The following is a 17,750-nucleotide window of genomic DNA, read 5'->3' as shown; positions in this document are numbered from 1 at the left end:
GGCAGAGCCAGGATTTCCTCCCAGATATGCAAAATTCTAGAGGAAGTTCTTCTGAAGTAAATAAGCTGACAAAATAAGTGCTATACGGAGCAATGCCAAGGAAGCCTCCTTTTGCTAAGAGGTACCACATTTTTCCTGGGCTCTGCAGACTTCCTGGATTCTGAAGTTTAATGAAATACAGCTGCAAATTGTGCCTCAAAACAAATGAACGTTTCCAAAGGTGTTGCATGTGAGTTATTACAAGGATGTGCATCTGAGAGCCAGCTTTCCCTCTGTATATAAACAAACCTGGAAGCAGGTACCCTGGCTCTTGGGGAAGGAGGTGTAGGATTTGCTAGCAGGCCAGGACTCCCCATGTACTATGTGGCTGCTGCCAAGCCTCTGGCTCTGTTTTCAATTAACTCTTGCTTTGAGTGGACAGAATATGCCTGAGGCACCAGGTTATCCTGGTGCGCTGTCTTGTGGGCTACAAAAAGTTCAGTTCACAGTAAACTTTCTAAGCCAGGAGGCAACAAATCCTCCTGTGTTAATAGCTTAACAATTTGCCTGAATTAGCTAGGCAGGGATATGTCTCTTCTATTAACTAGAACTATCCACTAGCTTCCTGTCCTAATGTGTTGCCCCTTTTAAATAGTTCTATAGCTTCTCTCTATAAAATGAATAACCTAAAATATAATTCCTATTCTGGATCTGACACCCATCTTTTCCCTCTCTGTCCTTATTGGGAGCTGCCACTTGGGGTCTAATGGCAAAGCTCCCTGTCCTTCCCCAGCACTGGTGACCACACTTACAGACCTTCTGTGCTTTGCACCCTTCCCTGTCCCCCAGACAATGGAAGACTGCTGCACAGGCTCCAGACGAACCTGACCGTGGAACCCAGATAAGGGAGGGCCCCAGCATCTCCATGATGTTGGAGGTGTCCTACAGAAGCTGCTACATTACAGAGTGGGTGAGCATGAACTAGTTTTTAGGGATGCTTAGGCCCCTCATGCTACCATCAAAGTTGACTCACCAGGGCTTGTCCCTCTAGGACTCCCATCATTCGTGCTGGTTGGAGTTGAAGGAGTAGATGCAGCTGGACACAGGATGGTTCCAAAACTTAAGGTGCTCAAGCGTCCTATGGACCTTCCAGGTAAGGGCTAGAAGCTTTCAGGTTCTGAGTGGCCATGGAGTTGTGTGGCCCTGTGCTGTGGAAAGAGAGTAAGCAGTCAGCCCCTCCTACCTGCCCTGTGCAGTGACACCTGACACTCATGAAGGACTTTTCTCCAAACTTTTATCCCTAATCAGAGTCTTTAAGATTACTACTTGATAGATAAAGCAATGTCAAGGCACTGTAGTAAGTGTGTCACACGTTCCATCCATAATCCTAATCTAGTGCTGTAGGCACTGTGGCTGTCCCCCAACAGGGTGCTTGACCAAGATCCCAATACTAGCAAGTGGCAAAGCAGAGATTTAAACAAGAACTGGCTCAGGAGCAGGAACTCCTCAGCCTTGGGAGGGAAGGAAGCTGAAGCTAGCAAGAAGACTTGGCAAATGCCTCCAAGAAGCAGATTGTGCACTGAGAATAGGACAAAAGCTTCCCACCCCCTCAGAGGCTACTTAATCATTTAACTGGGGAATTAGTAGGAAGTATGCCTCCTACTCAATTTCAGCTAATCTCGCCTTGCTATCTGAGAGCTCTACTTCAAAGCTGTAATAGATTTGAACTTGTAATTCACTCTTCTCATCTGTCTTGCCACCACTCACACTGTAGGCCAGACACTGGTAAAATGCTGAATCTTGGGCCCCACTCCAGACCTACTGAACCAGAACCTGCATTTTAAAAATACCCCCAGGTAATTCATATAAACACTAAAGCTTGAAAAGCAATGCTAAAACCCAAGTATTATACTTGAAGAGTGAATAAATAGTCCTACTGCTTCTACAGATCTTGTTGGTATTCTTTTCTTTCAAAAAGGATTAATTTCAGGGGGACTTACACTATGATTTAATCTTTACTTAATCTTCTTTCTCAAAACTATATTTATAGTATGTAAAGTATTGTAGTGCAGACATACCTATTCCAATTGTCTACATGTCAACAGGAATTCAGTGTCAATGCTTCATAATCAAATGAGTGTTTTTGAAAGACCCCCATTTTGTTACCTAGCTTGAGCTATTTTTCCCTTTTTAAAATCTATCCCCAGATGCTTCAGATGCTGATTTGTGTGACTCTGTTCCAATGTGAGACTGTCATATGCCCCCTCACCCCTCACTCAAGGAGACAGTGAAGCACTAGGCTGTGATACAGCTCTGAAGAAGTGGAGTCTTGTTGCTATGGAAACACAGGTACATGACTTACTGTATGTTTAAAACCAGGTGAATAGGATATGACTCCTGGGGATGAATCTGGTCTTGGCATCGTGGGATTGAGAACATCTTCTTGACCAAAAGGGGGATGTGAGATGAAGCAAAATAAAGTTTCAGTGGCTGAGAGATTCCAAACAGAGTTGAGAGGTCACTCTGATGGACATTCTTAAGCACTATATAGATAACCCTTTTTAGGTTTTAATGTATTGGAATAGCTAGAAGTAAATACCCAAAACTATCAAACTCCAACCCAGTACCCTTGACTCTCGAAGATGATTGTATAACAATGTAGCTTACAGGGGGTGACAGTGTGATTGTGATAACCCTGTGGATCGCATTCCCTTTATCCAGTGTAAGATGGATGAGTAGAAAAATGGGGACAAGAACTAAATGACAAATAGGGTGGGATGGGGGGGGTTGATTTGGGTATTCTTTTTTAATTTTATTTTTTATAAATATTCAAAAATAGACTGGGGTGATGAATGCACAACTACATGAAGGTACTGTGAACAGTTGGTTGTACACCATGGATGAGTATATGGTATGTGAATATATCTCGATAAAACTGAATTTAATTAAAAAAAAAACAACTAGGTGAGTAAAATTGCCAATTAGTCAAAACCATACCAGGAGGGTAGGGGGTTTTTGTTGCTCAGAGAGCAAGTATTTAAGACGATAGACCAATGTACAAGCAATGCATCCTAGAACCTTAGACCATAAGTAATCAAGCTTTCAACAGCCTTCCGATGTCTATCCTCCCAGAATCCAAATAAATAAATCCAGTGAACTCAAGAAACTAAGTCTTTGTTTCTGCATATGAGCAAGAGTCTCACACAATCTATTCACAAGGAATAGCCACTTTGGTATCTGACAATCTTCATGAAATAAATTTCTCTAAACACTTAAACTACTTTTTTCTACACATCCCAAACCTTGTTCCAAGTTTTTTTAATGGTAAAAAACTGAAACTGCAATGAGCATGTATACATTGCTGTCTATTCAAAACTCTGAATTCTAACTAAGTAAAACCAGGCAGGTACTGCTATCATCAGCTTATAGATGAAGCACTGAAAGAAGGAGGTTAAGGGTTAAGTACTTTTCTTACATCACACAGTAATGATGGAATGAAGATTTGAACCCAGGCGCCTGTCCAGACTGTAACCGATGCCCTGGATGGCTGAATTTGCATCAAGGTCATTCATTGGGAGTACCAGTTTCTCAGAGGGGGCTTAAAAGCAATGAAGTTGTTGGAGTCTTGTCTGGCTGGTTTAAAAATGGGAGCGATGACCTGCCGTCAGCACAGCTGCCCTGGTGTCTCAGTGACTTCACACTGTGCTCGGGATGCTCAGTTCTCCAGTGCCTTAGCCCTGCTGGTGACTTTCTGCACTTGGTCTTTGGGAATGACAGTTAATGTAACCCTGTAATGGCAACACCTGCTTTTGTCTTGCTCCAGCTTCCATTTACTTCCTGTGGTACCACAAGATGGGTCAGACCAGCTGCCCTGGGTATTGTCCCTGACTTTGGAAGTTGGGTGGGATGGGAATGTCCTAGTGACTGATGGGAGACCTGGAATAACTTAGCCATGAGGGAGTCTCCAGACTACTTCTTAGTGTTAGGACAGTCTCTAGGATAGAAAAGCATGTTATCTTTGAGACAATTGAAGATCTCCCTGGGCATTCAGCTGAGCAATGAGCTCAGCAAAGGGGTTCCTGCTGAGTACTAGATTAAAGCATGTTCTGAGTGAAGCAGCATCTGGCTGTCAGGAATGACAAGACTTTTTTTTTTAATCAACTCTTCTAGATGACTGAAGAGCAGGCCTTATATGAAAATGAGCTAGTTTCAGCCAGAGATGTAAGAACTTGGAGTGCTGGTTCTCCTCTGATAGCATCTTCAGGTAAAGGTGTTTTTAACCTGTCCCTGGTTGCCCAGAATGACTTCTTCCTCCATTAAAGAAGTTCTAGGGTAAACCCCAGCTCCACAGAAGAACATCATCTGAACCATCTTCAGGGCTTCTATTTCTTTGACAATCATACTGCCTTGATTCTCCTCTAACCTCAGTGACCACTATTTAATTCCACCCTTACAATTCCTACTGACCTGACCTAAACCTCCAACTCACCTGGGTTTCTGCTATTTCACAGACTGGGTTTTCCATTTCTCATTTTGGCCTTTTCCCTTTAACCCCATTATCCATTCTGCAGCCAGGAGAATCCCTTTAAAATCTCAGAGCAATAAGAGCACACACTTGAAATATTCTACTTGTTTTCCCATCACTTAAACTTAAGATCTTAAACATAACCCTCAGGGAATTGTTCCTATTTACCTCTTCACCCTGATCTATCACAGCCTCACAGTCCTTTACCCAATATTCCCCTAATCCCAGACTGGCCCTTCTGTGTGTTTTCCAAGGACATAAAGCTCTTTCTTGCCTCTGCACTTCTTCTATGTCTGAGATGCTCCTCTTCCTCCCCAATTTCCCAGCTGTGTGATTACTTCTCCTCCTTCATATCAAGTCCCCTCTAAGGCCGTTCCTGGACACCTTCTCTACAGTAGCTACCTGTTTGTTACAGCAGTGTCTTTCTTGCATGACTCTTATAATAACAAACATTTTTTTCATGTTAATCTCTCAAATTAAAGTATAGCTCCCACAGGGGCAGGAACCATATCCATCTTGTTTATAAACTCATCTAACACCTAGTACTTAATGAGCACTCAGAAGTGTCAAAATGAAAGGCATGGCTCACCCACCCAACTAGCTGGTTAAACTTGTTTTTCTGAAGGCTTTGGGTCAGCTGCAGATAGTCTGTAAGCAGCAATGCCCTCCCAGTCCATGTCCGGGCTTTTACTCTCCAGCCACCCCTTCCCGTCATCCAGCCTGGACCCCTCACTCTGGAACTTCATATTGTCAAAGGCAAGACCTTCTTAGCAGGGCTTCTGGACTACAGTTTAAGTCCTGTCATTCTTCTGGAGTATGAAGACCCTAAACTGGTAATGAAAGATACTTGTAGAGATTATGTGGATAGTCTCAGGCAATCCAGAGGTTTCTAACTGTCTGGACTACCTCAACTCCTTATTTTGACCTTTTGTAGATAAAGACTATAGTTCCTACTACAGTGCTGATGACTACCCAGAGGTGAAGTTACTTTGATATCTTATTTATGTGGAAATCTCCATCCTTCACAGAACAGAGCCCTACCTAGGGCTGCTCTTATTTTACTTTTGGGCCATGCCCAGCACAAACCTCCATCATCAGCAACAGTGATCCATTATGGTGAAGTGGTAAGTGACTCTTATAAGCACCTGTGCCAGGGTCCCTCAAAGGAGCCCATCCTGACCACTGGCTCTCTCTGTTTAGATGCCCCTACAGTGGAGACAATTATCAGACCCAACTGATCCCTGTCCAGGAAACCTTGGAGCTGCCATTTCCTTCTCACTACAAGTGCTTCCATATTTTCACCTTTACTTTTGTGAACTCTGAGGCAAAGCATGGGCTCAGGGCTCGGATATGATGCTTCCTTCCATGCACCTCAGTGTGATTTTGAACCCCTCAAGTTAGAACTATTTCCGTGTCCTATTTCTCAACCAAAGTAGCCCTTTAATGTATGCTGTTGGGACTGCCTCAAAGCAATTCTTGCTACCAATGACATGACATGTTAACTACAAATTCTACTTCTTTAGTGCTACTGTAATATCAGGTTGCAGATATCTCTGTTGTGATAATTTCCTATCTTGACTCCTTCCTGGGAAGATAACATAGGTTTGAACATATTTTCCTTATGACATTGCATACTGTTAGATCATAGGTGTATCCGCACTGCAGTGTGTTTGTCTGCCAACCTGCTGGGACATTGTCCTCTATGGCAACCTGTCGTGTTGGCAGCCATAAGTATCAGAGTTGATTATGCTAGAAGACAGATTTGATTGAACCCCAAGTCCCAGTTCTATCCTTCTTCAGCCTCTGGGCATATGACTTAAATTGAAGAGTCATTTTAGTAATGAGGTGTCTTTACTCAACTTTGCAATCTAACATAAAGACAACTACCTAGCTTCCTAGAATCCTGGGCCATTAAAAATAAGACAAAAATCTCAGGTAAGTCTCAGCTTTATAAATTTTAATTAAACTAGGAGCCAAACCAGTCCATGGCCTCTTTAGAAGTCAACATAATGTAACAATTAAATCTAGATAGTTCACAAAACTCCTACATCTGCTTGAAGGAAGGCTTGCATTGTGGCCTGAAGATCTACCGGTGGAGTATGATTATAGACATAGGGTATGCTCTCTAGTTGGTCAGGCCCAACATTTATACCATGTGAGTACTTCTACCTAAATTACCTGTCTATCCTCTGAACCACTTGGGATTTGTGGCTCCTGAGACTTTATAAAAGCTCATAGTAACTAAATGGTAGCTTTTATGATGAGTACTACTTTAAGTACTTCCAATTCCAATGATTCCCACTTCTAAAGAGATAAGCTGACTTCAGTTGGCTTTCCGAAGGCCCTCAACTGGCAAAGAGAAGCAGCATTTAACCCAGTTTTGTTCTCTGTTCCTTTATTTTACTTTGTATCAAAAGGAAGGATATCTGAATTCTAAATATGCTGCTGTCCAAAGGCTTCTACTTCAGAAAGGATGGCAGTTCAGAGATACTCTAACATCATAATCTCTTTTTCCAAATTCTGGTCAAACTAAGGTAACAATGTTAGATTTGATGCCTCAGACTTGCTCAAGTTTGTAATGTGAAGTTTTTTAAAGGCATGAATCAGAGACTTTCATACCAGGGGACCTAGGCTTGTATAAGACTCACTTCCTACCCACTCGCCACTAAATATTCTAACAAATCTCCCCAACATGAAGAAGAAATTCTAACATTGATTTTTCAGAACATTGCTGCTAGCACTTCTAGCAAGGGACCCATGATTCTTCTCCAAGCCACTAAAGACTCTCCAGAAAAGCTTCATAAGTGTTCCAGTGAGTGAGAAAAGACCCGAGTAGCTTACCTGAACCCCTAGTTAAACCATAATCACTTCCTCACCCCTAACTCCTATCCCTTATGGATAGAAACAGTGTTAACTGACACAGAAATTGACTAAATTTTTTTCTATAGCAGAGAATGACAGTCTTTATCAGGAAGTCGAATTGCTTGGTTTCAGCATACATTAACCTGTCTTTCATCCTACAGGCTCTCCTGTAGAATCCCAAGCTCTGTGGGTGCCAGGTCTTTCCAGGGCCTTAATCATTGGAGCTTTATTAGTGTCCTACTTTGCTATCAGAAAATATATATGAATGACTCAGACCAAACATGTAATAAAACCAGAAGCTGCTACCAGCCTGTGCCCACTTTCTTTAACAAGTCAAGGACTAATCCAAAGGAATTAACCTATCTGTTCTTAGCTTCCCATCTTTCCAGCTGTAAGTGGTATAAAGATTGGAATGAGATTGGAATAAAAAACCATAATACAGCATCTTTCTACTCCAGCCCCTCTACCTCCTGAATATAACACTTTCATAGTTGGTTGATAATTGAATCAGTATATAAGGACCAAATACTTCAGACTTAGCAGAGGTTTTACAGACTTGAAAGGGGTGTAGAACAAAGCTCTTACACACGACAAGAGCAACCAGACTAGGTAAGAATAAGTCTAGAATTAGTCACGAGTCTTCTAGAACCAGTGGTTCTCAAACTTTAGTGTGTATCCGGATCACTGCAGGGCAGGTTAAAACAGATTGCTGGACCCCACCCCCAATTTCTGATTCAGGAAGTCTAAAGTGGGCCTAACAACCTACATTAGTAATCAGTTCCCAGGTGATGCCGATCTTACTAGTCAGAGTCACATTTCAAAAACCAGTGGCTAGATAAACGACTAAATGGAGGTCATCTTTAAGAGCCAAATATTATCTGATCAAGGATTGTTCAGCTGGAGGTGGCTTGATCTGAAGAGGTTTAGTTTGGAGTCCGAACCCACAAGTAACTTCCTAGTTTAGTAGTTAGGACATTGGTAGAAAAAACACAGAGGGAGAATGAATCACTGATGTTACCTCTCAAGGTAAATCCTCTGCTCAAAGACCTCTTCAGCAACCAAGGCTTTTGGTCATACGCTGGGGTTAAACATTATTCTCCCCACAGTGGAGCTCTGAAACTCAGCATGGTTAAATGAGGCTTCCCTAATTATCCCCCTTTAGAAAGTAATGTGTAGGCCACTTGGAGCTTCAGCAACATAATAGGTATTAATCTTGCTTCTTGAACAACTGCTTTGTAGTCAAGCAAACACAACTCACACTGTTTCTGAAGCAGGGAATGAATGTTTTCTCTGATTTGACTGGCAGTGACACTGAGCTTTCCCTGTGGCAGAAACTATCCTAGCTGCTTCATTTTTCTTAACATACTTGATCTTCAAGACAACCTGATAAGGTGGGTGCTTATCCCCAATTTCCAGAAAAGGAAACTGAGACACATAGAGGTCAAACAACTTAGCCAGGGTCAAATGGTTGACAAATGATAAAGCTGATATTTAAGCCTAAGCAGTCTGACTCCAGAACCTGAAAGTACTCAGCTCTTCAGTGGGACCAGTTTCCAGTGGTAGACAAGGTTCAACTTGATAAAGGGTTTCTTTAGGAGAGCCTCCCTGCCTTCCTGCTGTCGGGGGACATGTAGCTGAGCTAGATGACTTACATGCAAGTCCTGTAACTTCTACTGGGCTTAATGCCATTGGTCCTCCATTGCAGCAGTGGTAATGGTTAATCTAGTTATTTAAACAACTTGAGTAACTAATTCACCTCACTAGTCATGAATGAGTAGGCAAAAGTCATTTTTAATAATTATACTTAACCCACCGTCCTCAAATATCATTCTAATATGTAACAAACATTAGTTTGAGATTTTTACAATCCTTTTTTACATTGCCTTTGAAATCCAGTATATGTCTTATCACAAATCTTAATTTGCATGCTAAATTTTTATTGGAAATTATTTTTTGTAGGTTTTACAAGATTTACAGTTGCAAAAGTAGTTCATATACCCATCTTGTTCTAAATACAAGTTTTTCAATAACTGAATAAAGTATCTGTTTTTAATCTCAAAGTAAATGAAACTAAAAACTCAATTCCTCTCACTCTAGCCGTATTTCAAGTGCTTAAAGCCACACCTCACTAGTAGCTACTATAGCAGGTAACTACAGCATAGATCTAAGGTCCACTAAATCCAAACATATATTGGCAATACTATGTGGCAAGCATGATACTATGCATTGGGAATAAAGTGATTAAAAACAAAATAGGAATGCTTCCCCAGTAATTAGGGAAGACAAATGTCAGGTGATAATTATCACCTGAAAAATTATCACCAAGGAAAACAAAGCCAGGTAGACACAGAAGGAAGAAGGAGGGGATTTTTAATTTCATGCTAATCTATCTTGACTTTCCATCTTAATTAAGTTGTTTCTCACCCTTCCCATGAGAAACAACTACATTGATAATAGATATAGTAGTGTGTTCTTGACTTACTGTTCTAAAACAAGGGAAGTGTGTGTGGTCCTCCAGATGAAATCAATGTGATAAAATAGGTAACTAGATTTCCAACAAAAAAGGGAAGGCTAGCCTAGCCCAGTGCCTGGCATGTAGGTTATTTACTCAAGTGTCCAAGCAGTTTGTCACTTGTGGGGAGGGTGGGGAGCCTGGTGATATCCATAGTCTACTGGATCTAGTGCTGGGTTCAATCAAAGGGAAGACTGTCCAGGTACTTAAGCCTCTACCCAGAACCTGCATCTTATCCCTAACTACAGAGTTGTCACTGTCCTTCTCTAGAGGACAAGAAGGAAGCCAGCAGTCCTTTCTTCTTCCTTGAAATCTTTCCCTAGCTGACCTGCCAAGAGAGCTACAGTCATAGGGAGGGCCTTAGTGCAATGTTTCCAAGAGCATGTGTAACAGTGACTTTTAAAATATAATCTTAAACTGTAAGCAAACAAGAAATTGTAAAATGTAGCCTTCAAAGTGAGAGACAGCATACAATGGAAGCTCCTATTCTTACAAAGGAACAATTTGTAAATGTAAAGTCTGCAAACACATGTGAAGTTTGCACCTTTCACAGATGTCTCCTGGCTCCTAAAGAAAACAGGAAAATGGGAAATAACTAAATAAATTCCCTTTGTCTCTAATGGGTTTAGCCAATCAAAGAATCTCTGGGAAATTGCCCCAAACCTCCCAGATAGATGGGCCTTTTGTCTATCACTCTTGTTGCATGTTAGTGGAATAATTATCTCTCTTTGTCTCTGAACCCCGGGATAAAACCGAATTGGAGAAGCACTTTGAGGAAGCAGATTTGGGAAGATTTCCCCTGCTTTCCGTCAGTGTAAATTAAACCATCTTTTCCTCTTCGGCGGGGTTCAGTATGACTTCTATTAGCCGCCCCAAGCAACGAACCCATATTTGGGAAGTGCCCCTTCTTCACATGGTCTGTGGACAACACATTCGTGACATATTCCTAGGTTTTGGGTAAAGTGTGCTGTGAACAAGTCTGGAGAATCCTGAAGTCACTCCAGGTTCTCTCTAGCAGGGCTTCACAGCCTGGTAAATTAACATCCTGAAAAACTCCAAAAGGAGCTAAATATTTATTTCCCAAACGTATTTGACCATAGAAATGCTTCCCAGAGAATCTTGCAGGAGTAATGTTCTACAGAACACACTTCTGCAGATGTAGAGTGTTCCTGGTTTCTTAACCTGGAATCCTTATTAGAACTTAGTCTGGTCAAAAGTGAGAAAGGAACATTGTTGCAGAGAGAAATTATTACAACATACTCCTGAATTGAAGAATCCTTGACCAAAATTACTTGAATTTGAATCATTGTGTGTGTGTGTGTGTGTGTGTGTATGTATATATATATTAAATATTATAGGAATTGGTTCATGTGACAGTGAGGATTGGCAAGCCCAAATTCTGTAGGGTAGGCTGCAAGTTGGGAACTCTGATGAAGGTGTTAATGAATTCCCCAGGAGACTGGCTCAAATAGAGATAGACATTCTATCTTCTGACTGCTGAAATCATCAGTTTTTCCTTTAAGGCCTTCAACCGATTGGATGAAACTTTTCTCATTTCTGAAGACAGTCTCCTTTGTTGACTGCAGATATAATCAGCCACAGATGCCATCAACTGACTAATAATTTAAATCCATGAACTATCCTCACAGTAACAATCGGGTCAGTGCTTGCTTGACCCAACAACTGGATACCATAATGCAGCCAAGATCACTACTGAAATTAACCATGATGGTATTCCTTCAAATATCAGTCTTGTCCATTCACAAAAGGTGGCACAAAAGCTGACTGGAAATGCTGTGTTTATGTGATGGCTCGTAGACTCTAGCTTTGTTGAAACACGAAATACCAACATTCATATTTCTTTCCCATTTAGGTGGGTCATCTTCTTCAGAGTAAAATTGATGGAGGAGTATATGTCTATAATATTAACCATTGCCTTGTGTGCCAGTTTGGATGGATTATGTACCCCAAAATGCCATGTTCTTTGATACAATCTTGTGGGGACAACAAGATTATGTTGATTAGGTTGGAACCTATTGATTGAGTGTTTCCATGGAGATGTGACTCAATCAACTATGGGTAAGACCTTTGATTGGATAATTTCCATGGAGGTGTTACCCTACTCATTCAGGGTGGGTCTGAATTAAATCACTGGAGCCATATAAAAATCTGACAAACAGAAGGAACTCAGAGCAGCTGTGAGTAACATTTTGGAGAGCAACTGAGAGTGACATTTTGAAGAGGAGCTAAAACTAAGAGAGGACAAAATGCCTCAAGAGCCATTGGAAGCTGATACTGACATTCTGGAGAATGCAACTTTGAAACGCAACCTGGGAGCAAGCGGATGCCAACCACGTGCCCTCTGAGCTAACAGAGGTTTTCCAGACGCCATTGACCATTCTTCTGTGAAGGTACCCTGTGGTTGACAACTTAGTTTTGGCACTTTTATGGCCTTAAGACTGTAACTTTATAACCAAATAAGCCCCCTTTATAAAAGCCAATCCATTTCTGGTATTTTGCATTCTGGCAGCATTAGCAAACTGGAACACCTTCCAAGGTATTTAGCACCCCTAAATTCTAAGGATCTTTGGTCCCAGTTAAACTGCTCCCTGCCAGGATAGGAGATGGTAAATCTGGTCATTTGGCAAAGAGATGGTGTTTAACAACTCTATATGCACATACTTTAAAAAAAATTGAAACATAATGTATATACAATGAAGCATATAAAGTGCATTAATGTTCTGTATAGAGTGGTGATTTTATACACACACACACACACACACACACACATTATCACTTCCTATTCACACACACACACATATTATCACTTCCTATTCACCTCTTTGGAGGAGAGAGGGATCCCCTGCCCTAAATGGTATGAATCAGTCAAACATATGACACAACACTCAGCAGGCAAAATCAAATAAAAGTTTACTAATGAAACATAGAGCCCCAGAGGACATAGCATGTCAGGCCAGGCCACATGGGGGTTGTACTTGGAAACAGAGTGAACCATCAGGGACTATGGGAAGCAAGCTCTGTAGTAAGAAGAGGATGACATAACTCCTGCTTTCTATGGAAGAATGTGACAGTCTTGTTTGAATATTTCACGGGCTAGCAGGGAGGTGAAACCCCTTGGGGTGAGGACTGAGTGTGTTGCAGCTGTTCCACTAATAGGGTGACTAGCTGGGTGGGGACCCTTTCCCACTGGGTGGGGGCGTATCTGACAAGAGGAGAACTCATGTCAGAGCTTTGGGGGCCTGTGAGGCACACAGATGTCAAGGTAGCACATGCCATTTTAGGCCTTGCAATACACTCCTTCCAGTGTTAGAAAGCGGAGAGATGTTTGCTGCCCATCTCTAATCAGTACATAAGCATGGAACTTTTAAAATAAGCCAATAAATATCCTACAATTCATAGAAACAATAAGATTGAGAGACAAAATTAAATTTTCAGAGTCAATATGTTAAGGATGAAGACCCACCAGTCATCAAACACCTAGATACCCAAGATATGTTAAGGTTCTTTCGTTTGGACACCTTCCAGAGAAACAGCATTTTATTCTAGGGTAAATCTTAGAAGTCTAATCCAAAGAATCCAAGGCAGCTGGCAGATGACTGGAAATGCATTGTGATTTGAGCTCTACGTACTGAAGCATTATTTTATTGGATCTTTTTTTTTTTACGTTTGACAAAATAAATTTCATTTTGTATTAGAAAATGAAATTAGAGTACTCAGTTCATTTCAACAAGCAGTAGGGAACTTGCTTGCTTGGCCTGAGGAACAGAAGAAACAGTAGGAAACCTGAGGCGGAACCTGACGTCATGGGACCAGCCAGGAGCGAGCCCCCCACCTTTTGAATAGAGAATGCCATGCTCCCGGACATCCCCATTTTTGCCTGGAAAACTCAGACCAGGACACTCACTATATGTGATTAAAGAGATTAAATGCTTTGACTTGACTTTCTGATTTCTGAAACAAACAGGACTAAATCATTTCCTTCTGACTCTGAATTTTTGGCTCTTAGAATATTCTGAATCCCCATCCAATCATCATTTTAATGGTCCTGATTCCTGGCTATCCCTAATTCTACTCCTTTGACTCAGCATTTTCATGCTGTGAACGCAACATGTGCTTTTGTGTCTCATTCAGTAGCACATTTTTCCCTTCTAAGAGCAAAAGCCTAGAGGCTTTTTGATAAAATTCTAATCGAGACTTAACAGCAGTATCTGCAGGCCAGAGAGAGCAGGAATTAGGCTGTCCTGCCAATGACCAATGTCATCTCTTCCCACTTTTTCCAGAATGTGCTGCTTTTCCACCCTTGCTAATAGGAAAATAACTATAGGCATTCAAGAAGGAAATCACCTGTCGCAAGGCAGGTAGCCAGGTCAGCTGACAAGGTGGCCAATCAACTGAAACATTTGGAAAGAGAGGGAGCAGAGGGCTGGCTGTAAAAAGATTTGTGGCTGTAAAATAAAGAATATGTATCACATTGGTTAAAACGTAACTGCTAAGATTTTTTTTAATCTAAATATTAGAGTAAGGGGTTGGATTATGGTAAGTATTCATGTTTACTGAGTGTTCTTATTATATGTTTAATCCATTCATTTATCCTCTCCATCAGTATATGAGCACTGCCCTCCCAGAACTTTTAATATATATTTTACATGTGTTAAAAATCCCTAGGAGATTTGTTTTGTTTTTATTGAAAACATCTGGTTTCTTACACTTATTGTCCTCTTCAGGGTAAATAAGGTGTGTGTATGTAGAACACAGCAGGGAGGGGAGAAGCTACAACCCAGAAAGAAACTCACAGACATATCCATTGGCCACTGTGCCAGTTTGAACGTATTATGTCCCCCAAAACGCCATTATCTTTGATGCAACCTTGTGTGGGCAGACGTATCAGTGTTGATTAGATTGTAATTCTTTGATTGAGTGTTTCCATGGAGATGCGCCCCACCCAACTGTAGGTGATAACTCTGATTAGATCATTTCCATGGAGGTGTGGCCCCGCCCATTCAGCCTGGGCTTTGATTGGTTTACTAGAGCACTATATAAGCTCAGACAGAAGGAGTAAGCTTGCTACAGCCAAGAGGGACACTTTGAAGAATGCACAGGAACTGAGAGAGAAACTTCAGCTTACAGAGACATTTTGGAAACAGCCTTTGAAAGCAGACTTTTGCTCCAGTGAAGCTAAGAGAGGACAAATGCCCCAAGAGCAACTAAGAGTGACATTTTTGAGGAGCTGAAGCCTAGAGAGGAATGTCCTGGAAGAAAGCCATTTTGAACCCAGAACTTTGGAGCATACGCCAGCCACGTGCTTTCCCAGCTAACGGAGGTTTTCCCGACACCATTGGCCATCCTCCGGTGAAAGTACCTAATTGTTGTGTTACCTTGGAAACTTCATGGCCTTAAGACTGTAACTGTGTAACCAAATATACCCCCTTTTACAAAAGCCAATCCATTTCTGGTGTTTTGCATTCCAGCAGCATTAGCAAACCAGAACAGCCACTATTTCCTCAAATAGCCAAAGGGTCCTTGAGACAGACGAGGCGGTTGTTGGGAAATCTGGTTCTCTTTGCTAGTCACCTTTATGTCAATGGGCAGGCTTTACCCCTAAAGATTCTCTTTTTCTTGTCCAGGGCAGATGGCTTGGCACAGAGCAGGAGCTCAGGGAACATTTGCTGAGTGAATCAAACCAAAACAATGACCTAATTTAGGCAGATTTAGAGAAAGGAGCCTAGAAAATTCCCCAAAAATAGATGCCCTTTTTAACCAGAACACATTTGTTCTCTACTTTCGGAATTTCTGACCAGGGAGTACCTTCAGAGCAGCAGGCTTTCTGCCTCTCTCAGCGACCCCTTCCTTGTCCTTTGGATTCCCTGTGTCTCCAGGGTGCAACCACTTAGTTCACAGGAATGAAAGGGGCTTGTGCCTTTGCATGTGCTTGATTGTCTTTATCCTTTGACAGTTAAAAAGCTTACAGACTTCAGATTTCCTAGTAAAACATGCACAACTCATTTTTCCCCTTGAGTAAAAGTTCTTGACCAAGGAATAAAAATGCCACAAAGACAAATCACAAATCCAGCAGCAACTATAGCACTGTCCTCTACTCAGAAACCTAGGCTTGGGGTTTCATAATTTTTTAACAGCTGTAATGAGATATAATTCACATTTCATACAATTTACCCACTTAAAGTGAACAATTCTGTGCTTTTAGTAATTCAGAGTTGTGCAACCATCACCTTAACAGTTCCATCACCCCAAGAGAAACCCATTAGTGCTCCTCCAGCCCTTGGCAACCAATAATGTACTTTATCAATTTGCTTATTCTGGATACTTCATGCCTATAATATGTGGCTTTTTATGTGTGGTTCCTTTCACTTAGAACAATGCTTTCAAGGTTCATCCATGTTGTACCATGTGTCTGTACTTCATTCCTTTTTAATGGCTGAATAGTATTCCATTATATGAATAGGCCACATTTTGCTTACCCATCAGCTGATAGACATTTGGGTTGTTTCTACTCTTTGACCATTATGAATAGTGCTGCTATGAAAATCTGTGTAAAAGTTTTTGTGTGGACTGTGCTTTTATTTCTCCTGGGTGAGACCTGGGAGTGGAATTCCTGTGCCATGTGACAACTCTATGTTTAACCTTTTGATGAACTGCTAGACTGCTTTCCAAAGTGGTTGCACCATTTTACATTCCCACCAGCAATGTATGAACATTCCAATTTCTCCATAACCTCTCCAACACTTATTATCTTTTTGTCTCATTTTTGAAGCAATACTTATAAGTTACTTTAAAATACAATATAAAATATAAAGACCACAAAAAGGGCCTATAATCCCACTCATAAAAATACTACATGGCGTGTCCAAATTAGGAAGGAAAAAAACAAAAGGACAAAGCAAAGAAAGGGACTCCCACCCCCCACATTTAGTACTTTTCCACTAAAATAATTGAGGTCAAGAATTCCTTGTCTGTCAGTCAGAAACAAGCCACATGTGTGAATGTCCTTTAGTTTGCAAAACAGTGACGGCCCTGCTCATGCTGTCTGTACATTGCTGTCGTGTTCTTTTCCCTGTGTATATAAGTTACGTTCTCTTGTCCAGAAGGCCTGTAGGCTTGGAACGATAAGGACTTGCTCGTGTACAATGGTGAGTATGCCCCTTGGGAATCCTGGAGGGCAGAGCAGCATCTCTTCCCATCCTGTCTTCCCCAGGGTCTAATACAGGGAAAACCATTTTGACAAGGTTACTTTTATTTGACCATGGATGAGAAGCAGTAGTGTGTTTGTTGGCTTTTTGCTGAGCTCCCTAAAGTGATTACTGGGGGAGGAAGGCAGGCTGAACCCAGGGCCATCAGGACCTTTGTACTCCCGCATCATGTTCTGCACGAATGCTGGATCAGGCTCCATGCTCTTGAAAATGCTCTGCATGCTCTTTCTTGTTGCCTTCAAATGCTCTAGACCTGCAAGCATGCTGTTTCTGGCCTCTGCTGTTGTCCAGGAAGCTACAGATATAGGTGATGGGAAAGCACTCATACATAAGGAAGGCCAGGGAAGAAGCCCTCGGTCAGAGTCACATTTAAATTCAATGAGTCAGCCCCTTCTGCAATTACCACACAGACCAGCCTAATACAATCTATTGGAATGGCCTCTAACAATGACACCAAAGCCCCAAGACACCTCTGGGTTGACTCAGTGCCCTTGGTTTGGGGCCAACTTAATGTTCTGTGTTTCCTGTGAATGAGCCTTCCCCTTCTTTCACCCCTCTGCCTTTACATTATGAGATTTCCTAATCTGGCATTGTAGCCTTTTTCTTTTTTAACCTTTGATACCTCAGAGCCATCTTCTCTTGGCCA

General features: G+C 41.6%; 1 protein-coding gene across 1 annotated transcript; it reads left to right on the top strand.

Moving 5' to 3' along the window:
- Positions 1–361: 361 nt before the first annotated feature.
- Positions 362–13,445, top strand: ZP4 (zona pellucida glycoprotein 4). The gene is given in 20 exon segments (XM_037805625.1): positions 362–536; positions 829–855; positions 858–949; positions 1,031–1,040; positions 1,043–1,138; positions 2,187–2,222; positions 2,225–2,281; positions 2,284–2,328; positions 3,670–3,726; positions 3,729–3,835; positions 4,150–4,222; positions 4,225–4,243; positions 5,130–5,260; positions 5,439–5,628; positions 5,705–5,846; positions 6,153–6,235; positions 7,203–7,221; positions 7,223–7,316; positions 7,528–7,621; positions 13,319–13,445. Coding segments are annotated over 20 exon segments (1,674 nt in total).
- Positions 13,446–17,750: the final 4,305 nt, after the last annotated feature.

The sequence above is a fragment of the Choloepus didactylus genome, chromosome 2 (assembly GCF_015220235.1).
Source record: "Choloepus didactylus isolate mChoDid1 chromosome 2, mChoDid1.pri, whole genome shotgun sequence".
Lineage (NCBI taxonomy): Eukaryota > Metazoa > Chordata > Mammalia > Pilosa > Megalonychidae > Choloepus > Choloepus didactylus.
This window is presented reverse-complemented; position numbering and strand designations above follow the sequence as displayed.